General features: G+C 42.8%; 1 protein-coding gene across 2 annotated transcripts in view; it reads right to left on the bottom strand.

Moving 5' to 3' along the window:
* Window positions 1-21,299, bottom strand: part of EPHA4 (EPH receptor A4) — a 145,702-nt gene that overhangs the window by 25,587 nt on the left and 98,816 nt on the right. For both annotated transcript variants that reach the window (XM_066345026.1, XM_066345025.1), the window contains exons 6-8: window positions 9,516-9,640; window positions 8,366-8,525; window positions 7,121-7,232 (exon numbers count right to left, since the gene is read on the bottom strand). In XM_066345026.1, the coding sequence (XP_066201123.1) occupies window positions 7,121-7,232; window positions 8,366-8,525; window positions 9,516-9,640 (397 nt within the window). The remainder of the gene's footprint in view (window positions 1-7,120; window positions 7,233-8,365; window positions 8,526-9,515; window positions 9,641-21,299) is intronic.

A 21,299-nucleotide genomic window follows, 5' to 3' on the forward strand; every position in this document is an offset into this window, starting at 1 on the left:
CCCTGACTGGGAGCACGTGGAGATGGGCAGATGATCACGAAAAAAGAGAACAATGGCAACCTGCAGGAGCCAGGCAGCGCGGAGAGCGGGGTCCCCATCAGGGTCACGTGCTCCAGGCTTCTCAACCCCGTGCCTTTTGCTGTCAGCAACGCCAGAGCCGGCTCCACAATCAGACCCTCCGAGCCTACAGATGTTCCTCCGTGTGTATAATTCCCTTGCAAATAATAATACCTTGCACTTTTACACTGCATTTAACTTTTCAAAGAGCTCTCATCACATATACTGTCTCCTCCCCTAACTGTTGGCAAAGCAGGAAGCAGCTTAGTAAACAGAGACCCAGTTACTAGCGTTAGTGGTAAAGTACGTGTAATTCAGTCCCAAATAATAGCTTGCCTTTCTACTTCACATTTAACTTATTTATTTTATTTTGTATTTTTCTGAAGTGAGATGTGGGGAGGGAGGCAGAGAGACTCCCACATGCACTTCACTGGGATCCACCCAGCAAGCCCACCAGGGGGCGATGCTCCGCCCATCTCAGCATTGCTTTGCTGCAACCAGAGCCATTCTAGAGCCTGAGGCGGAGGCCACGGAGCGGTCCTCAGTGCCCGGACCACCTTTGCTTCAATGGAGCCTTGGCTGCGGGAGGGGAGCCTTGGCTGCGGAAGGGGAAGAGAGAGATAGAGAGAAAGGAGGGGGGGGGGTGAAGAAACAGATGGGCGCCTCTCCTGTGTGCCCTACTGGGAATCGAACCCGGGACTTCCACACACCAAGTCAACGCTCTACCACTGAGCCAAACAGCCAGGCCCCATATTTAACTTTTTAAACACCTTCACATCTATTATTTAATGGCACCTTCACAGCAACCCTCTGAAAGCAATCGGACAGACAGACATACACTGAGTCCCACTGTGAAGATGAGGGAACAGGGGCAGCAGGTGAGTGCTTCACCCATGACCCTCTCTGCTAGTACTGGAGTGTGTCTACCCTGATCCAGTTCACACTTCACACACCTCTCATAGTGGAGATGACGTTCTGTGATGGCATGAGAGTTAATTATGAGTGATTTTACATTTTGTATCAGTCAATCCCCTTAAACTGTTTTCTACTCTGCCCTCAGAATCCACTGCTTCGTGGAGGAAACCGAACAGGTTTCAACAGCCTGCAAACAAACATTGGTAGGAAAGATGTAGCCCCCTCCACCCTTCCCCTTTTCACGGAAATCTAAGAGTGTTAAGTCAGGGACTATGAAAACAACATTTTCTGTCAGGGAAACTCGTGGCTGCGTTCCCAAGGGTGTGATAGGGTCCTGCCAGCCTAGGAGATTGTATCTTATCAGAGCTCCTAAAAGCACAATCTAAAATTACAAGTATATCTTTTAAACCACTTCAGATCTCCAATATTGATTTGAATGTCTCTCTTTTAACAAAGCGGGGGTGGGGGGGTGGGGGTGGCGAGGACTCACAAAGCAATCCAGCTTTGGTACCAACTTTAAAGTGTCACTGAGTTCATCAAAAACTCTAGTATGCACCAATAAAAACAACAACTGGCCCCAAGCGGCCCAGGGGTGGAGTTATCTGTTTTAAATCAAGCGCGTTCATTAAATATCTACAAAGTCAGAGGAAATGCGAAACGGCAGGGGGATCATTCATTATAAGGCTGGTAGGTCCATCCCTTCTTCAGACTTCTGAACATAGAGGGGGAATTAAATTAGAGGCGAAACTTCTTTCCTTCGGACTGTGACTTGGAGGGTATTACCCTACAAGAGTCCAGGGAACGCAGAAAAAGAAACACTGGCATTACTGTTCAAAGGCTAATTGCAGCCTATTAGCTTTTTAATAATACCTTGAAAACTAAAATGCCTCCGTCCTGCTCTACCTTTGCCACCTGATGACCCTTTCTCCTTGTCTCCAGGAAGGACAATGTGGCTTTTATTGTCCCCAGAAAGAAAGCCCACTGAAGCATATTATTGGGAGCCCGGAGGAAGCCACACAGCCTCAAGATGTGCTAACTTCGGAATGCCATCCGAGGCAGATCACCTGAACGGCAGAAGGAAACCTTTGTTGAAGATTTTCTGATTATTGAGATGTGAGCAAGCTGATTACAAAAGGCAGGCAGGGGAGCGGTCAGTTAGCGAATGCCCCAGAAGGGAACACGGGCTCTTTCAAGGGCAGGAGTTAGATAAAAGGGGCCCCTCTGCAGGTGAGACTTCGAAAGCCCTGCGCGAAGCCCTCCTTCTGTCAGAGGAGGTGGAATAAAGGTATTAACAGACATTTTCGAGGAACGGGAAGAACAGCGGGAAGCTCCGCGCTGCCCTCCCAATGTGTCCATCCTGGTCCCTTGACTATTCTCAATAAAATCAACCACACAGAGGAGGGACAGGGGGCTGAGCCGAGTAGAAACTCCGCTTTTATTAAAATACTAACTTTCCTGACCAGGTGGATGGATTTGATTGATGTGGTGCACTGTTTTAAAACTAATTAGAAAAAAGTTGGTACGTTATTCAGCTACAGTGCAGATTAAAGGAGACGAAACAGGGTAACCACTAGCCCAGCTCCAGGAGGACTCTTCCTGGCATTCCGTGGCATCACCCATGATGACTCACAGCAGCCATCCTTCCTTTTCCCCTTCCTTCAGCTGTCGTTGTTCTTGCACCAAATGATGTCTACATGTTCTTCATGAACAACATTTTTAAATGACTGGAATTGAACCATACGATTGCACGAAGGTTGTTGAGAAATGTTCTCACAGTACCATCTGCCCACTAATTGTATAAATTTACGTGGCTCCATCAGAGCTGATTTAGGTTACCATTTAAGCGTATTCATTCTTATGGGATTGTAACACTCCAATGAGGACACCAAGGAAAAGCAGGTAGGGACCGAGTGGTCGCCATTTCATCATTCTGTGAACAGTTAGCTTGAAAGTGGAAAATCTTAAACCTTCCTCAGAAGACAAAACCGACTTGCAAAGCCTGGCTTTATAGTATGCATTAGGCTTGCACATTAATTCACAGATTACAAATATTACCAACATCACTGAGCAGATTCTTAAAATGTTTGTTCGGTAGGACTGTTGGTGTTCGCTTTGGATGTAGGTCAAATTTTCAGTTAAGAAGACATCAAAATAATCTACTGGAGATCAGGAGAAATGGACTCCCTTCCTGATCAAGCAACTAACTGGCTGTGTGACTTTGGTTCAGTTCATTGTTTAACTTCCGCCCTAGTCCTCAAGTTATTAACATACAAGATGACAGTCTTAGAATTCCGCAGTTTCCTAAACCAGAGGAAACAGTGTAACTCGCTCACAAATTTTGTCCTAGACAGTTCATTTTTCTCTTAAAGTCAATTCACTTCAGTTTCTTAATTTAGGGGTGCACTACTTGATAACCCCAATGTAAGTGGAAACCCACTATTGCTAGTGACCATCACCAATCAGTATCAAAGCAGTTTATTCCTGGTTATCACACACACTTGTCTCTGATCACCAGAATGTCCTTTAGAAAAGAGAATCATCTTGTGTTCTAGTGCTTTGGAACAAGGGTTTTTCATGAGCAGTGAAGTATTATTTGGGGAAGACACACTAAGCTAAGGCAACCAAATTAATACTATTTGGGATGTGTCAGAAAAATTTTAACACATTTGATTAATCCTGGAGGTTATGACCTTATCATTGAATTTTATCATGTCGCTATTAATAGTCTTTCCAAAAATCACTTCAAAAACCAATGAAGTAGTTACGCTGAAGGGCTTACAAATATGTACCTATAGGACACTGGGGAGGCGATGCATTCTGCTAAGAGAAGGTGCATATGTGGTTTGCAGTCAAGTTTCCAGGGACACCAAGCAGCCCATGGAGAGCTACACCTTGAACAGCCCAGTTAGCAAGTACAATTGTGTCTCCACAACACTGACAGACTCCTTAAAATACTGCTTGAGTGATGAGGAAGACACTGATCAAAGGTGCCTATTAAAAATGTAAGTTAATTTGCTTAACATAATGCGGGTGGTAAAGACATACAGAATACTGAGTATAACATATCAGTTTAAATATGAAGTTTATAAACTTAGTAGGCTGACTGTGTCTCTGAGATCCCTAAAAGTTTACATATCCAAAGTAGTGACCCCCCCGCCAAAAACAAACAAAAAAACCCAAAATAAAAATACCTGGCTCTTCTCATTGAAATAAAGATTACTCTGGTTTGCCTAAATAAAGCTCAGAAGTCTTAGTGTAAAGCAAATGTGATGAAATAAATGACACAATTACTCTTAAAAAAAAAATCTAGTAAGATAGCAGCTGTGAGCCTGAAGCTGGTTCCTCTTTCTTTAATGACAAATGAGCACCAAACAGACTTTCTCTTTGAGGTGATCAGAGGCACTGAAACTTGTCTCACCCTGTGGGTCCCTGCCCGTCAACCTCTTAAGACCTCCTATGCTATCAGCAGTGTCGGAATCCGGAATCCGATTCCAAGAAGGGGCATCCCCTGGCAAGGGGTCTGCCTCTAGGATCCCTCCTGCCATCAGCATTATGTGGCTCTCCGAAGCCAGAAGCAGCCCCTTAACTTTGCAGGTAAGGGAGTCCTATCTGTTTTGCTTTCTTGGACTGCTGGTGCAGTGTGGCAAGATTATTTTGGGGGTGGGGTACCACTTACCACCTTTCACTCGTACTCTCACTAAAAGCATGGGCCAGGCTTTTATCTATGCTACCTGTCTCCTCTCTCTTCAACAGTTCTTGTCCCATTTAAACATCTGTGGTCAAACATGACAGAGCACACGCAGGAGAACCAGGTGAGTGTGCACCAGCCCCGGCAAAACCTGTCAACTACCTGGCTCCAGGCAGCCTTTGCCGTGACAGCTTTATGGCCGATACTGAAGCAGAATCGATAGAAGGGCAAGGGGTTGGCATTTCATTTTCTAAAAAGTGATCCATTGAGGACCAATCACTGAGCAGTGTTTATCAGCCTTGGGAAGTGACATTTTTTTTTTCTTTTTTTTTAATGGGGAAGCAGGGACAGGAATCATCGCTGGGTAACTCGACAAGCTCAATTCTCTAAGGTGGGGACTTGTAATTGGAAATCCGATGCACCCTGCTATCAATCCTGCCTTAAATAATAAATGATCAATAAAAGCAGAAAGGGAATTAAGTCATCAGGCTTGCGACTCTATTTTCTAGAGCTATGGCTTTTAATAAACTTGTCTTCCTGCATGCATTACCTGTTCCTTTCTTTTGATTCAAACAGAGCCTCCAAGAGAAATTTATAATGAGGTGACTTATTTCTAACTACTCTGGTTGGACTGTTATATTCAGGGCAACTTAAATATTTTTGGAAAAAGGTAAATCTAGAGGAAAGTTGGACTAGAACTAGAAAATGCTTGCAGCCAACACTGGAGGGAAGGTCAAGACACAAGAAGAGACCCGCTTTCTGCAAACAAGTGCTGTTTGTCTCAGGTGGTTCTGAACATCACACAAAATCAAATGGCGACGGACATGAAAGAAACCCGTCCTGACTGACTTCTCAAGTCGATGCCAGGGAAGACGAGCACGCTGGAAATCCCCACTCTGTTCAGGCCAGCTGAAGTTTCCAAAGGCTGAAACGTACCATTACTTAGGATGTCCAGGCCTGCATCTATGTATGTGTGCATTATCACAACAAGGATAGGGTTTGCGGCAGATTTAGCATCTTCAAAATAAAACTCGCTGCTCTGTCTGATCAAACTCAGCTAGCTACAGATTTTGCACCAAAAAGACATTAACAGGATGTCAAACATAGGTGCCCACACACCATGAGTGACCATAATTGATCTCTATATATTCGGACATTTTGGAAAGTGAAGGTGGAGACATGATATTAATAAATATATGTGACAACTGAGACCATATCCAGGCAAAGTCTGATATACAATCATCTCCTTAATTACAAGGCATCACCATAGTGAAGGGAAGGCATGGTGGCTTGCCCAGACCGTGGAAGCAGCCAGAGGCATATTTGTGACATCAGTGAGATCACCAACAGAAGAGGCAGAGAGAGGTAATGAACAGTAGCCTGAGAGCCGAGCATGGCTATCGGGGGTCCCAGCGAACCTTCGCCACTAGGACACTGGAATGACCCTGGACGAAGCACTGCATTTTTCTGCGTACCCTTTTTCTCATCCACAATGTGAAAACGTTTATATACTGTGCATTTTTGAGTGTGCCTGTGCATGTTAATCCCCACCCCCCCCCTAAAAGCCTCACCTGTGAAACAGTTGATGGGACAGGGGTGAAGGTCAGAGGAGGGCAGCTCCTCTCGCAGGAGAACACGTGGGCACCCGTGCGGAAGACCAGCTGTCCCCGCCCACCCCCACTCCTCCAGGGGCTCCAGGAAGCCCTCCTCAGTAGCTGGAGGCCACCACAATAGGAAAAACTGCTTCAAAGGAGCATGCTGCCAAACCATTTCTAGTTCTTTCTTCTCTAGATTGTTTTTTAAAGTATCAAGTTAGATTATCAAATTGTAGGGAATTATTAATCTACTGCGTTAGATGTTTCCAAGGACAATGCTGTACCCACCATGTGCTCCAGGGGTGTTGTCTGGAAGTGCCAAGGCGCCTACTGTGAGCCCTATTGTCTACGGGGCCTATCAAAACTCTCCCATCAATAACGCCCTCAGGCGAATATTATTACCCCTGTTTTATGAAAGGAAAACAAAGACCCAAAGAGGTTACGTAATTTAGCTGACAAATGGCAGAGTACAAATTTTGGTCCCAAGTTTTATATGGCTTTTCCTTTTTTGCCTTTGGCAGTAAGTCCAGGCTTAAGAGACATATAAATGTCACACCTTGCAGCTTAGAGTATCTAGAAATCTCCCACTGGCTTGCTTTTTAGGTCGGTTTCCTGGAATTAGCTGGGTCTTTCCAAGCTCTCCACTCTGAGAGCTGCCGCCACCACCACCACCACCGCCACGGGGTCCAGCCGGCAGCCTCAGGAGGGGTGTGGGGAGATCAAAGCAAAGAGAAGGGGACTTGAGATGCAAATGTCGTGTTTATAATGCTAATCAAAGTCTCAGCTTTGTGTGGAGGGGACAAAAAGCTCCCTCATAAAAAGTGGGAAGGGAGGGGGGTTTCGGCAGGCCGCTTCTGGTGCTTACCTCCTGCTGATGACAAAGGCAGCGATGAGAATGACCACGAGCACCACGCTGCCGGAGACCGAGACCAGCAGGACGGTGGAGTTGGCCCCATCTCCAATGATCCGGGAAGGCACTGGCAATGACAAGGCACACAAGGATCACCTCTGGGAAGGTCCTAAGGGTAGCGCATCTGACTGGGTCACGGGTTTCAAACTTCTGAAGCCCTTCAGCATGCTCACAGCCTCGTTAAGTATTCACGCCACAGCGTTTCTGAGGCAGCCCTAATGAGACAAGGGCATCCTTTCCATAATTGTATGCAGAAGCTCAACCAGAAGATTCTTATTAAACCCCATGGTAAACATTACCACTCAGTTATTTGTTCCTTCTTTTTCTTTCCATTGTCAGCCCAAATACTTACATAAAAATCTGCTGCAGTCCTTAGTAGGGGATTTCAGAGAGGACAAGCAATTTTGAATGTTCCTCTCCCTCCCAAAACTATCAAAAACTTGTAAGGCAACTTCCTCCTTGAAGGCTTCCAGAGTAATCACAAAGAATGTCAAACCCTTTCGGATTCAATTCTGGAATACCGTCTCTTCTGTTTTTTATTATTTTTTATTTTGTTGTTTTTAATCTTATTTTATTTAATAATGTGTGGTTAAAATGACTTCCTAGGACTGATGTTGAAAAGTTTGCCCCACTATCTTCTAATCAGGTAGCCTGAATTTTGTTAACTCAATTACGGAGGTGGAGATAACTTATGCAACCTGCTTATTGATGGGTATGCTTTCCATTAACGGTTTTGATTCAATCAACCTGTTGGTCTGACTCACAATGTTGAAAGAGTTGATATATTTGTCCAAAAAGGTTTAAAAAAAAAACTGGTTTGACTTTAGTTAAAAAGATTTCTAGAAATAAATAAGAAAGAAAAAGTAATTGGCCCCTTCTCTAATCTTCCCAGAAGGAAGATTTCCTATCTTATTTTAAGATAGCTATGCAACTATCCATTGGTTTAGCGGTCTCATTTCTCATAGGTTATAGAATGCTGAAAACAAGAGAAAAAATAGACATTTTTTCAATCACATGAAAAAGCAGGCTAGCTAATATTATTTTTAAATGCTCTTCTCTAAATAGCATGAGGTTTTCTAAGTTTGAGGCACTGTTCATCACAACAAAATGTCTGTCTAACCAAATATTACGTATGGCTCCTTGGATTTTGTTGGAGTCGGTCTCGCCCTGACTGGTAAAAAGAACCTCAGAACTAGTTACCTGTGTTGGTTGTGACCTCGAGGGGCTCACTGAAGTCTCCATAGCCGGCTGCTGTCCTGGCTCGAACATGGAAAACATAGGAAGTCAGAGGATTCAGACCTTTGATATCTGTGTTCCTGGAAGCTGTCCGGACAATCCGGTAACTTCGCTCATTCTGATCCTACAAACGAAAAGAGGAAATAGAGGGAGATGACAAAGTGAATCCTCCACTTATTCCAGGCACCAAATTAAAGAAGCCAAGCCAGTCTACTAAGAAGTTAAAAGAAAATGAAGATTGACAAACTCTTTAATGTTAGAAGTACTTTTATTACTTCTTAGATGTTGAAATTCTTGTCTGATCACTGCTGACACTGAGTATATTCAGATCTTAACTCATAATCTTTTTTGGAAAGAACATTAGACGATGGTTGGTGGCTTTTCTCATTCCACAGCCAGGAATTTAACAGAAAGAACTGTAGAAAGGTCCCTTGCCTTTTCTACTTTCTGTCTAGAAAATGTCAAAAATGTTGTAATCTGGTTTCAATGAAAAAGATCTTGTCCCTTTTCTGCTTTTAATAAGGGAGCGACTAAATGATTATCTTTAAAAAAGAAAGAGAAGACAATTGCTCATTTTCTAGGCAACCTTAAATGCAAATAGGTCTCTTCAGAATTCTGTCCTCTAAGAGAGACAAGTTATTTGTAAAAATAATGCCTTTCTATAACTTTAAGAAGCAGAAGAATGAAAATTTTCTTCCCTGATTTTCTAATAAAAGTCATCAAAAGCCACACCTTGATCCTGAACAGCAGTGATCTGCTCAAACAGATCATTATTTCAACTTTTATGATTCACTCTCCTGATAACAGGTTTATATATTAGAACTAGCTATCTTGATGTCTATTACTAGAAAGAAAAAAGATGGGTATATAAGAATGCATTTATTTTTTCTTTTTTTTTAAGATAACCAATTTAATACATACAGTTTATTATTTGATTTTATTAGAAAGCAAAATACATTTAGCTTTGAGATTTACTGTAACTCCAGAATTTATAACTAGCCATAATCTAGACATAAAAGAAGAAAAGGAGACAGGGAGGGGAAATAGGAGGGTGGAAAAGAGAGAAAAGGAAAGAAAGGAAGAGAGGGAGAAACCTTGATCATTCAAGTAATACCTTTTCATAATACTTGACTTCATACTCCAAGATCACCCCATTGGGCCGGTCTGGTTCTAGCCAAGCTAGAGCAACACTGTATCTGGTAACTTCTTTAGCCTGGACCAAAGCAATGGATGATGGTGCTGTTGGGGGGGTGAAAAAAAAAAATCAAGAACAGTTAACTTCAGGGGAAAAAAATTAGTGGTGTTGGTCAATAATTTCATCTTACTTAAGGAAAGTGTGGTGGGGTAGAGCAAAAACAAACAACAAACAAACTCAGGAATAAAGAAAAGTGTGAAGAATTGTCTTCCCTTCTTCCCAGTCCCTATTTCACTCTCCCCGTGTACAAAAGTATACCACACACCATTTTTTATTATCTTCTCCAGTACCATTTTGTACGTGTTTTGTCTTAGGAGAACAATAATCTCTGAAGTCAAAGTCTGGCAGGTCTACAGGCCGACAGCGTCACGCCCCCAGCACGTGTAACCATTCCTCAGAAAAGGCTGTAGGTACAGAGGACGCTGTCTGCTTCTGATTTTCTACAAGCCATGAAAGCCTTTGGAAGATTTCCTTTTAAGCTCAGTGAAACTGCCTCTCATCCTACTTGAGTGTCATCTTACTGGTCTTTAATTTTATACAAGCAAGAGGATTTGCAACTCTTCCAAGGGTACTGGAGAGAATGTCCTAGGCAAACAATTTACATACTTTTCAATATAAATAAAAGTACTGCTTAATTACAGCGAAGGTTTCCAGTTTGAGCAGAACCACGCAAATAACGAAAACACAAAGCAAGGATGGTCTCTCTGAACATATATGGTGGTTTGCGCCGATTTCACAAGAGCTGAAATAGTGCTTCGGCCTGTTGAGTAGCAAACCTTCCTGCCCCTGAGAAAGACACAAGAGCAGTCCTCCGCGGGGAGTGCTGTCAGGGGTGGGGAGGAGGACCACAGTGGAGATGCACTAACCAGACTGACTAATGCTTGCTTCTCTGCTGTGGCGGTCACAAGCTCCAGCCAGCTGTCGTTAACTCCACAGTGACTGACGACGGTACAAATGTGCCATCTCCAGGGAAAAGAGGAAGCAGTCATGAAATCTGCAGTCTTATCTGCTTGTCTGTAGAGATGAGAGATCTTTCTACATTGAATATATATTCTTGTGGGCACCCAAATGATCAAACTACATGAAAATGTCCATTGAGGAACAACAAGGTAGTGTTGGGTCTTCTTGCTGCTCTTCTGTGAAATACACACACACACACAGATACACACACACACATGCGCGCACACACACACACACACCCCTGCCAAATCCTAACTTGAGGCATAAAGAAAATAAACTGTAACTGAAAGCCAAGGGGGCTAGCTTCAAACCCACTTGACCACATCTGACAGGTATATTGATGGCAAGAAAGAGCACAGACACACCACCGTCGTGCACACTTCTCCAGCTAAAGCCAGCACAGCAGGGAGCACCTCTTGGAGGTGGGCATTTGACAGCCCAGCATTTCTGTTAAGGGTGCCCCGAGATAGTTACACATATACTGTACACACTTCTCTCTTTCTCAATCCCTCTCTCTCTCTCTCTCTCTCTCTCTCTCTCTCTCTCAAAGCAATTCCAGATTGGATCTCTGGAGTAAACACTACTGAAAGATACAGTGGATACACATGTCCCCCATCAAAGGCAACCCCAAGGTTACTAATGCCAAACTGAATGAACAGCGCTGCACACAGCAGACATATGGAAGCCACTGAACATCTGAAGAAAATGAAAAGCGGAAATGTGCTCATTAGCCATGCGCGTGCACACACGCGCGCGCGCACACACACACACATACACACACACACTCTCTATTTCTCTTTCTTTACTGGTCGACACACAGCCATTGTCCAACAGAACGCATGAGGTGACTTTCTGAAATACAGAGTTAGCAAGGAAGCTAAGGAGGCTGCCAGGCGGTGAAGAGCCGTTTCACTTCAGGTAATAAATATGTTGCCTAACAGAACACGTTAGCATACGCTCCATAAAAAGGGACTCTCGAATCTCTGATGCTGAGAATTGGGAAGTGAAAGAGAAAAGCAGGGCTGTTAGAAAGAAACCAGGAGGGAAGAAAATCATGAAGTTATAAAATGAACTTTCTCTCAGCAATGGTCTGGGTCAGATCCTAGTAATCAACAGATTTTTCTGAAAAGAACTGCCTGGCAGCCCTCGGAGTGCTCTGATTAAGATGATTTCTCTCCGGCTAGGTTATCACTCAGCTCCTGCATGTGGGAAATGAATCCTACTTCCAGTTTCCGTTCCGAAGTTGAAGCAGAGGTGCCTCTGTGCCCGCTCCAAGGTAATCTGAGCTCAACCGAAGTGCTCCACAAATTTCAGGTGGGGAGCTAACTATACGATCGTCTTAGCTAATAGACTTATTTCTAATGCAGCCCTCTTTGGAAAATCTGTATGCACGACTGTGGATAGAAACCAACAGAGTGCCCACCGACTCAGCTGTCGTAAAAATGGAGGAAAATGGGGTTAAAGAGGAAATGGGATTATTATTATTATTATTACTATTATTTGTATTTTGTATTTTTCATAAGTAAGAAGTTGGGAGGCAGGCAGACTCCCGCATGCACCCGACCAGGATCCACCCGGCATGCCCCCCAGGGGGCGATGCTCTGCCCATCTGGGGCGTTGCTCTGTTGAGGCCGGAGCCATTCTAGCACCCGAGGCGGAGGCCATGGAGCCACCCTCAGTGCTGGGACCAACTTGGCTCCAGTGGAGCCTTGGCTATGGGGGAGTGTGTGTGTGGGGGGGAGAGACAGAGAGAAAAGAGAGAGGGAAGGGTGGAGAAGAAGATAGACGCTTGTCCTGTGTGCCCTGATGGGGAATCGAACCAGGAACTTCCATACACCGGGCCAACGCTCTACTACTGAGCCAGCCGGTCAGGATGGGATATATATTCTTAATTCACAGAAAAGATTCTGTTGTGTGGTAATAAAGTCTGAGTTCTTGCTGAACAGATGATTTGCAACAGAGCATTATTATCAGGTCATAGTGACAAAAGCAATCCACGACCAAGTGAGATTGAGGAGCACACTTAAAATAAGCCACCATGTTGTAGTGTAACATGACAGTCACTTCTCCCCGTGGAAGAGAACTTCCCACCTTCTCTGATAAGAAGAACACCCACATTCAGGAAAAGCTGGGCTCTGACACACTATCACTGTGGAAAGAATGGGGTGTCTGGCTATGCTGCACATTAGAAGCCACATAAGGGTTCTTTTCTCGCCTTTCTTACTAGGCTTCCAACATAGCCTCCAACTCCACATCTGGAAGCCATCCGCCTACTGTATATGACTGTCTGTGGCTCGTCTCCTTAGATGAGGTTTTTGGCAACGGCATTTTTCAACAGGATTTCTCTACCCCAGTGGTTCCCAAGAATCACTTTTCTCATGTCACCCACATAATTAATTGCTGCCACAGCCTTCTGCATCATGTACTTAAATTGATACACTATATTACTTCGAGAGAAATATCTTGAAAGGAAGCATCTCATTACCGTTATCACTTTCAATAATGGCTAGTAACTATAAAAATGGAAATAACATCTAAGTCAAACAATACTACTAGTGTTCGCTGGATACTCTTGCCTCTCCATGCTTTGCCAAAAACACAGATAAGTCAGTCTGAGAGATTTAAAAAGGAACTAACTTTCATACAGGGCAAGTCATTATCATGTAACTTTCCATCTCCGGCTCTTCCCTAAAAGCATCTGTGATGCCCGCAATGGGATGTTCCCAAACTTTGGTAAGCACTTCCAAACCCTACTCAACCTTGAAATATTCTGGATCCCGAATCTAGGGTTCTGCCCCTTGTTAATAGAATTAGAAACAATAGACTGATAAAATAACAGGTTGAACGCTTGTCCCAAATATGTGGTTCCATAAGAGCTGTGACAAATCGCTGCCTTAATTCAAAAGAGGGTTTCTAGCCCTGGCCAGATAGTTCCGCCAGTTGGAGCATCGTGCAGGAGTGCAGAGGTTGTTGGGCTGATCCCTGGTCGGGGCACATACAGAAACAGATCAATGGTCCTATCTCTCCCTCTCTTTCCCTTCCTCTCTCACTGAAATCAATATAAAAAATTAAAAAAAAATAAAAATAAAGAAAAAGAGGGTTTCTAATTTATAGTGGAAATTTTGATCAACGTGGAAAGACCAGGCAGAAGCTCGCCTCTCGCTTCTGTGCGAGAGAAGAGAACACATCCTGAACCTTAGAGAGGCAGGGTTCTTCTGCTGCATGGACTCATCCACTAAGCATATTCTTAGTGAGCGCCCCTGGACAAGGCGAAGAAGGGGGAGGGCAAATGGAGAGGTGCTGACCTCAACCCTTGGTATCAAATTAAGTACCATCTTATCCTTTAGACTCTTCTCAACTAAAAAAGAAAAAAAAACATGGAGAAATATTTATAATAATCTCGCAGGGCAGACCTTCTTTAATGTCAAGTCAGAAGGCTCAGTCTAAAAAACTCAAAAGGAGACAGTCCCTGTGAACCATCTTACCCAACTTTTCTTGTGGTGGCAAAAAGTAAGAGGTGGGTGCTTCCTCACCCTACTGGGTCTTTAGATACGCCACGCACCTGCTTCAGAGTCAGCGGAAAAGCCGAGAGGAAGCCGAGGGCTGATGGTGTCCTTCCCGAAAGAAAGAGGTGTGTCTTAGATGGAAGAGCGTTCCTATTACCCAGACTTCCTTCATAAAAGAGATGTTAGCTCTAAGGAAAGTTTTGTGCTTGTGGACATAAAGCAGGCATTCTTCAATGGCTAGAGTTTTTGCATAACACATAAGAAGAAGTGGTCATGACAGTTGATAGTGATATGGTTAAACAAAGGGGACTGGTAGATGCAAAACTCACAAAGATGAAAACTACTAAAGGGTAAGTTTCTTTAAAAATATTTCAATTAAGTTCTAAATTTTCAAAGTTTTTGAAGCAGAATTTTCAGTGGCCAAGAGATGTCCATGCTTAGCTGAATAAAGACAGTGACTGAGACAAGAAGCCAGACAGGGAGAAATGCAGCATGGATTGTAGGAAGAACCAGGGATCGGAAGCGTTCTAGTAGACGGCAAGGTTGGGGCATATGGTCGAGATTAGCAGGGACAAACAGGAGGCAGAAAAGGAAAGAGGAAGGCTGAGTGGGGGTGCACTCCGCAAATACGACTGGGTTTCTCAGGAAATCACAGGTACCCTGGTCCTGTGAGGGCAGAGTGTTTGTCCAGGACATGTGAAATGAGGCAAAGGTGAAATATACTGCTCACAGAAATTAGGGGATATTTTAAAATGGATATCAAGTGGTAAAAAAAAAAAAAAAAAAAAGCATTTGATTTTTTTTAAAATTAAACAAGAACATCAGAAAAGCAAACGACAAGTAAAAGAAAGTTGTTGGATTATGCAAATAAGGTGCAAAACCAACTTTTATTTCATTGGTGAAAATGCACCATACAAAAGGCTGACAGTACTGGAGTGTCTGCACGTTCCCTGATCCCCTCACTTTTGTGAGCAGTATATATATTTGATCCAGGCTCAGGGCAGATAGCTCTGTTGGTTAAAACATCATCCCAATACGCCAAGGTTGTGGGTTCAATCCCCGAGCAGGGCAAATGCAAGACTCAACCAATGAATGCATAAATATGTGAAACAACAAATTGATGTTTCTCTCTGTCTCTGTCTCTCTCTCTCTTTCCCTCCTTTCCTCTTTCTCTTTAAAAATCAATTGGAAAAAAGTATAACTTTTCTTTAAAAAAATAAGAAAGAAAGAAAATATATTTGATCCACACACTTTACTTACTCATTGAAAACAAGAGATAAATTTTAAAAGGATTTTAGATAAAATTCCAGGCTTGATATTTACTAGTTGCCATCTTGGACAAGTCACTCAAATTTCCTAGCCTCAGTTCTTCCACTTGTAAAACACAGTTCTTCTACTTGTAAATCCCAGATACAAGCATGTGAGTTATCAGACATGCCTTCCTTGGGGGGGGCGCACTTTTGCTTGTTCATCTGTGTATTCTCACTAATATCATGTCTGGCACATAGTAGGTGCTGAATAAACTGTCAAATGAAGGAAACAGAACTAAATGTTAAAATAGAACTAAAATGTTCTCCATAAACAGAAAGAAGGTTTTCTAAATATAAAGTACCAGAAATAAGTCTTCCCTGTTTCAGATGAAACTGTTTCCGATGACCTTTTGTGGGTTTGGTTTTGCTATTCAGGTTAACTAAGATCTCGACAATTAGGAGCGAAGCAAATGACGATTCTAATTAGAAATGGAGTCTATGTTTTCTACGAGATATATGACACTTCTGAACTTTTCCTAACATGTACCCTGTAAGATGTCATTCAAGGGTAAGTTTACACTAAGACTAATTCCTCTGCACTTGTTACAGGCAGCATGTGTGGCACAGCTCTTTGTGGTTGAATAAGGCTGACAATCCTCTCTGTATCTGGGGAGCGTATGCAAATAGTTCTCCTGACTTTCTAACCAAGAGGACGCAGTGGTGTTGAGATCCCCCACCCCCATATCATAATCCTAAATCCAGAAAGAGTCATAAGCATCCCCCTTGTTGTATAATTCTCTGATACCATGAATTTCTCCAAAATGCACTAGCATAATAAACTAAGTCACTGTCAGGAGATGCTGTTAGCTACTACAAGAGTCCTCGAAATTCCCCTAAAGAGTCAAGAGCCCTCCAAAGCCACGGGCAGAGCAGCAAGATTAAATATGTGGAACAGACCACCTCCAAATACCCACTGGAAACGAGTAACACGGTAGCAAAACACCATTCTTTAAAGATGGGGCATAAACAAAAGAGGATAAAAGGAAAAATTCCCCAAATCTTGGATGTTGAATTATTTGAGCTTTCTACTAGGCAAGCCAAGATAAACTCCTCTCTTCTCCAAGTGATTCTCAATTCAAAACCCTACATGTCCCCGAGAAACGGGGGACTCTTCTGAATCGAACCGCCGTTTGCTGCGAGCCTGTGGCTGGCTGCCTTTGGGTGGAGAGCCGACCACAGTGCATCCAGAAGGCACATGTGGGTTTTATCTGTGTGTGTGTGTTTTGATAAACAGAACCAGCACGGAACAGGGGCTGGATCATGACTTTCTCACAGTGGCCCATTTCACTACGAAGCATTACAGAAGACGCTTTGATGTCAAACAGAGGTGACTCCTTTTAAGAAAATGGTAAATTTAACTTTCTTTGGTTAAAAGCTCAGCAGTTCTCCTCGCTCCTCACTGGCACAAATGCTGTAATTTTCTTTTATTCACTTCCTCAATGACTTGCCATTAAACACCTACAAGTCATTTTACGGCAGCAGTTTGGCACTTGTGACACCCAAATCAAATGGAGAAGAGAAAAAAAGAGATGGGGAGAAAAGAAAGGGAGGACAGAGTCTCTCCAAACCTTCACTTGTGGGCCATCAGGCTATTTTCTGGGGTCCAGAATCACAAGCAGTAAATTACAAACAGTTTGGAGGAACTTGAGGGGGGTGAATTCGCAGAAACAGACTGCATTTCACTACTGGCTCAGATCAGACCGATGGACGGAATAAGGAAGGAAGGAAAATGATGCAAAGAAAGGCGTCCAGCCTGTGGGCAAGGAAGAGTGGAAAAGCCCTTTATGGAAGTCAAGGAGCCGAAAGTGTGGAAAGATGTCAGTGGTACACAGGGCCCCCGTTTGGAGGGAAGATGCCTTCTTAACCACAGCAGGGTTCCCTAAGTCCCCTCCCCAGGACCCGGATTTAAACAGATGGTGTTTACTCGAGGGGATCTTGCACTGATAGGAAAAATAAACCCACAGGTTATACATCTCTCTGCTTCATGCAATGAGCACATTTAAATTTAATTACTTGGGGCTTAAGGTGGTTTCTCTTCCCCCTTTCTTTCCATTCCAACTCCAGGGCTCCGACTTTCTCTTTATCAAAAGGTTTGTGCATTTTAAGATGCTGTCAAGCATCAAAATTAAATGCTTCAGAGCACTAATGATATCCTTGTGATTAAGAGTTTTGCGTCGCGGAGATGCTAAGAACTTCGGTGCTAATATTAATTGCTTTCTTCCACATCCCGCCAAAGGGAGGGAAGGATTTCCCTGAGCTCCACACTACCTATGGCACCAAAGAGCACCAAGTCCACGCCCCCCCACACACACAATTATCACTACTGTACTTTATAGGACCCGACAGCATACAGAGGGCTTTCATATACCCACGAGCTCATTTGCACCACATTCAATAAGCGGACTTAGCCTTCTGCTATTTTTTAGGTAAAACTCATTCAACGACCCAACCCCCACTCAACCTCCTTGGACTTGTTACTGCCGTCGAAACAACGCAGTTAGTTCCCTGCCAACAGCTTCGGTGGCCAGGCGGCCCTGTCAATAATAAACCGAAGCACATCTTCACAGGAAGTGAAATGGTTAAAACAAATCAACCAACAAACAAAACGTGTGGAAAATTTTGATTGTTCCAAAATGGATACGGAATTGTTTTCCTTCAACAAAAGGCCTAGAACCAAATTTTTAATTCAAATCTTTAAAAAGACTTAGAATTAAAATGAAGTTCATTTATATTGAAATATGAAAATTTTAGTATTAATTAAGCTTATACTTAAAAATGTATGAGGCATGCATTTTTCTCCCTCATACACGAATGTCCAATGTTGGTACGCACAGAGTCTATTTTAAACAAAGACTGTAATATAAAACTGGGCACAGTAACACGTACTGAAGGGTGACAGCTAACCTGTGTTCCCAGTGTTTGTTGTTCAGAATCTGATTCTGGGACCCTGAGGATGCTTGAACTAAGTGATTCAAGAGTAAGACTTTACACACCATTTAATTGAAATTCTTACTTTACTTATTTTTCCCCAAGAAATGTGTAGCAGATTGTTTTAGACGAATTCTTTACAGAGAGCTATTAACCACATTTTAAATAATGTTCCTCTTAGCCTTTATGTTAAATGTTTGCATAAGGAAGCTGACGGTATTGGGACTGGCCTCCCAAGCTAACTGTCCAGAGATGTGATCTCCCTTCCCATAAATGACTCTTCCTGGGGTGGAGCCTCTAAGATACGGACTATATTTCCCAGAACCCTTTGCATGTAGTACAGCACAAGTGACTGAGTTCTGGGCCATAGGATGTGAGTTGAAGTGATTGCTCTTCTAGTCCTGATGCATAAGAAAGCTCCCTTGGGACCCTCCATCCTCTCTAGCCCACAACCTGCCAGCTGGTGCCGAGTCCCATCTTGGAAGCCCCTCATCAACCCTCCCCTCAACACCTCTAACTGGATTCAAGTTGATCAAAAAATAATTTTCAAATGTATTAACCTAGTAACTGACATTTACGGTTACCACAAGTACTCCTTTGGGGAAAGCAATGAGTAAAAATGCTCATTCAGCAAAAATGAGGCCTGTTCCTATAATAATATTTGCATATAATAACAAAGTAAAATCAGGTGTAGCAGTATTGTGGCCTACAGAAGACTGAGCTTTGGTTTAAAGCGCCTGAATGGCCTTCAGTTTCCCTCTTAGAAACCCCAGGTCCAGTGAGCAGATACCCACTCATTCGTAACATTGCTGCCCTGAGGTCAACAATGCAGGAACCAGCTGAGCAACTTTGCAGGGACACAGTCTCGGCCACCAGTCTTCTAATACATGAGGAATTTGGCAGAATCACACATTACTGGACTAAACTATTTACTGGGCTAACATACAGGCTGAGCTCGTTTCAGTGTTAAATAGGAAAAGACAGTGGGGCTCTCAAAATGGCTTGGTTGAGTTTCCTTTTATGAGTTTGTGTAGTCCTCATTGCACAGTTAACAGCTCACACAGTTGAAAACTTGGGGCATATGAATCAGAGCTAAACAGAAAAGAGTAAGCAAAAAGTCGCTATTGGCCTCCTCTGCAAGGCATTTCCACTAACGTAAAATCATTTAATCCTTTCAACTCTCTGAAGTAGCGATAATTACCATGTTTGATTTCATATTTGGAAACTCACGCAACACCAAGAAGTTAAATAATTGAATCAATGCTAAAGAATTTTAACTCAAGTTTGCTTAACTCAAAAATATGTGACACTCCCTCCATTTATTTCATGTCTATAACAACATACACACTGAACTAGCATTTATCGAGTAACAGCTCTGTGTCAGGCATCACTATCAATATCTAGCATGGATTAATTTATATGACCCTTACAAAAACCCTATGAGGCAGAACTACTAGTATTTCTATTTTATAGCTCAACAAGATAAGGTACAGAGCGTTTGAATAACTTGCTTCAAGTTACAGCTTGTCAATGGTGAATTCCAAAGTCAGGTCCTAAAGCCCACATTTGCAACCACTGATCTATGTATAAAAAGCCTCTAGTCTCTCCTCTCAATGATACCAGTTAGAGTCTTAAAGGTTAAATGGCTTGGTTCTCCCACATGGTAAACAGCAGCATCAGTAACAGAGCAAACCTAAGGGCTGCCATGTGTCAGTACAGGGCTATCTGTGTATACACTCTTGGTGGCTGGAAACCTAGCAGTAAATCAGACACGATCACTGTTCATCGATAATACTTAAAGGTTTTGATGATGAATCACCTCCTATTAGAACCACCTAAAGAACTAAAAAGAGGATCATCTAAAATTAAAAAATTCAATCACAAAATAAAATAGTAGTTGGAGCTAAGGAAGATGCACAAAGAAAGCTTCTGGAAGGTGGGCAATATTATATTATACTCCATGACCTGGTGTTTGCCTTAATAACTGCTTGACTGTACGCATGAACCTTGCCCGCTTGTCTGATACATATATATTTCACAATAAAGGTATTAAAAACCAATGAAAATATTAACTAGGAGTGTTAAAAATTATTTTAGAAACACCATCCAAAATCTTTAATACCCTGGGTATATAGCTCTGAAGGTACCAATGAAAGATCAGAATTTTCATAAATTAGGGCTTTCTATGGTGAACATATTTAATCATGATGCTCAATACCTGAGCTGTACAGCAATCCCTGCTCCCTGTAGTGAAGAAAATTCATTACATAAAGTCTCGTTTTATTTTTTTTTAAATAGCTAGTCTCTTGAGTTAGTGTTACTACATGTTTAGCCAGACTATCAGTTGTAGAATTAAAAGCGAGTGGCAGTTCAACTTAAAATCAAGAGCCACGTGCCCAGGAATGAAGTGGGGATGATTTAAGAAGTACCCACGTGTCCCTGATGCAGCACAAGTGTGTCTTCTGTTTTGTCTGAGAGCTGCTTGCTTTACTGTCTGCTCGCTCCCTAAGAAACCTGTTGCCAGGCTCTGACAAGGAGAGCCTAACCCCGGCCAACAGAAACGGGGCAGGGATCCAGTGTGTACTTCCTGTTAAATAAGAATACAGTTCTGAGCAAACAGGAAAACAAGCCTTTCCCACTGGAAGGCAATTTGTAAGGATTAGCCTGAACAAGACAACTGCTCGAAGATAAGAAAATGGGGCCCAGCCAGCAACCACAGAAAAATGAAATATATATATATATATATTTTTTCTCTGAATGCCTCTAGGAAGAGGAATCTTCTCTCATTGCGCCTCAGTATATTGAAAAGTAGCTAGTATTGTCTTCATTGAAGTTATTTTACATGTGTCTGAGTGAGACAGGACGAAGAGAGGGTCTGTGACCAACAGTGCCTTCCTGAAATAATCTAGAATATGGAGTATGGTGTGAAGGCAAGTTCTTTCCCCCTGAGCAGAAGTACCCGCGCAGGGAGCGGAATAAGGTTATGGCTGTTCTTTAAG

Source organism: Saccopteryx leptura, chromosome 7 (assembly GCF_036850995.1).
Source record: "Saccopteryx leptura isolate mSacLep1 chromosome 7, mSacLep1_pri_phased_curated, whole genome shotgun sequence".
In the NCBI taxonomy this organism is placed as follows: Eukaryota; Metazoa; Chordata; class Mammalia; order Chiroptera; family Emballonuridae; genus Saccopteryx; species Saccopteryx leptura.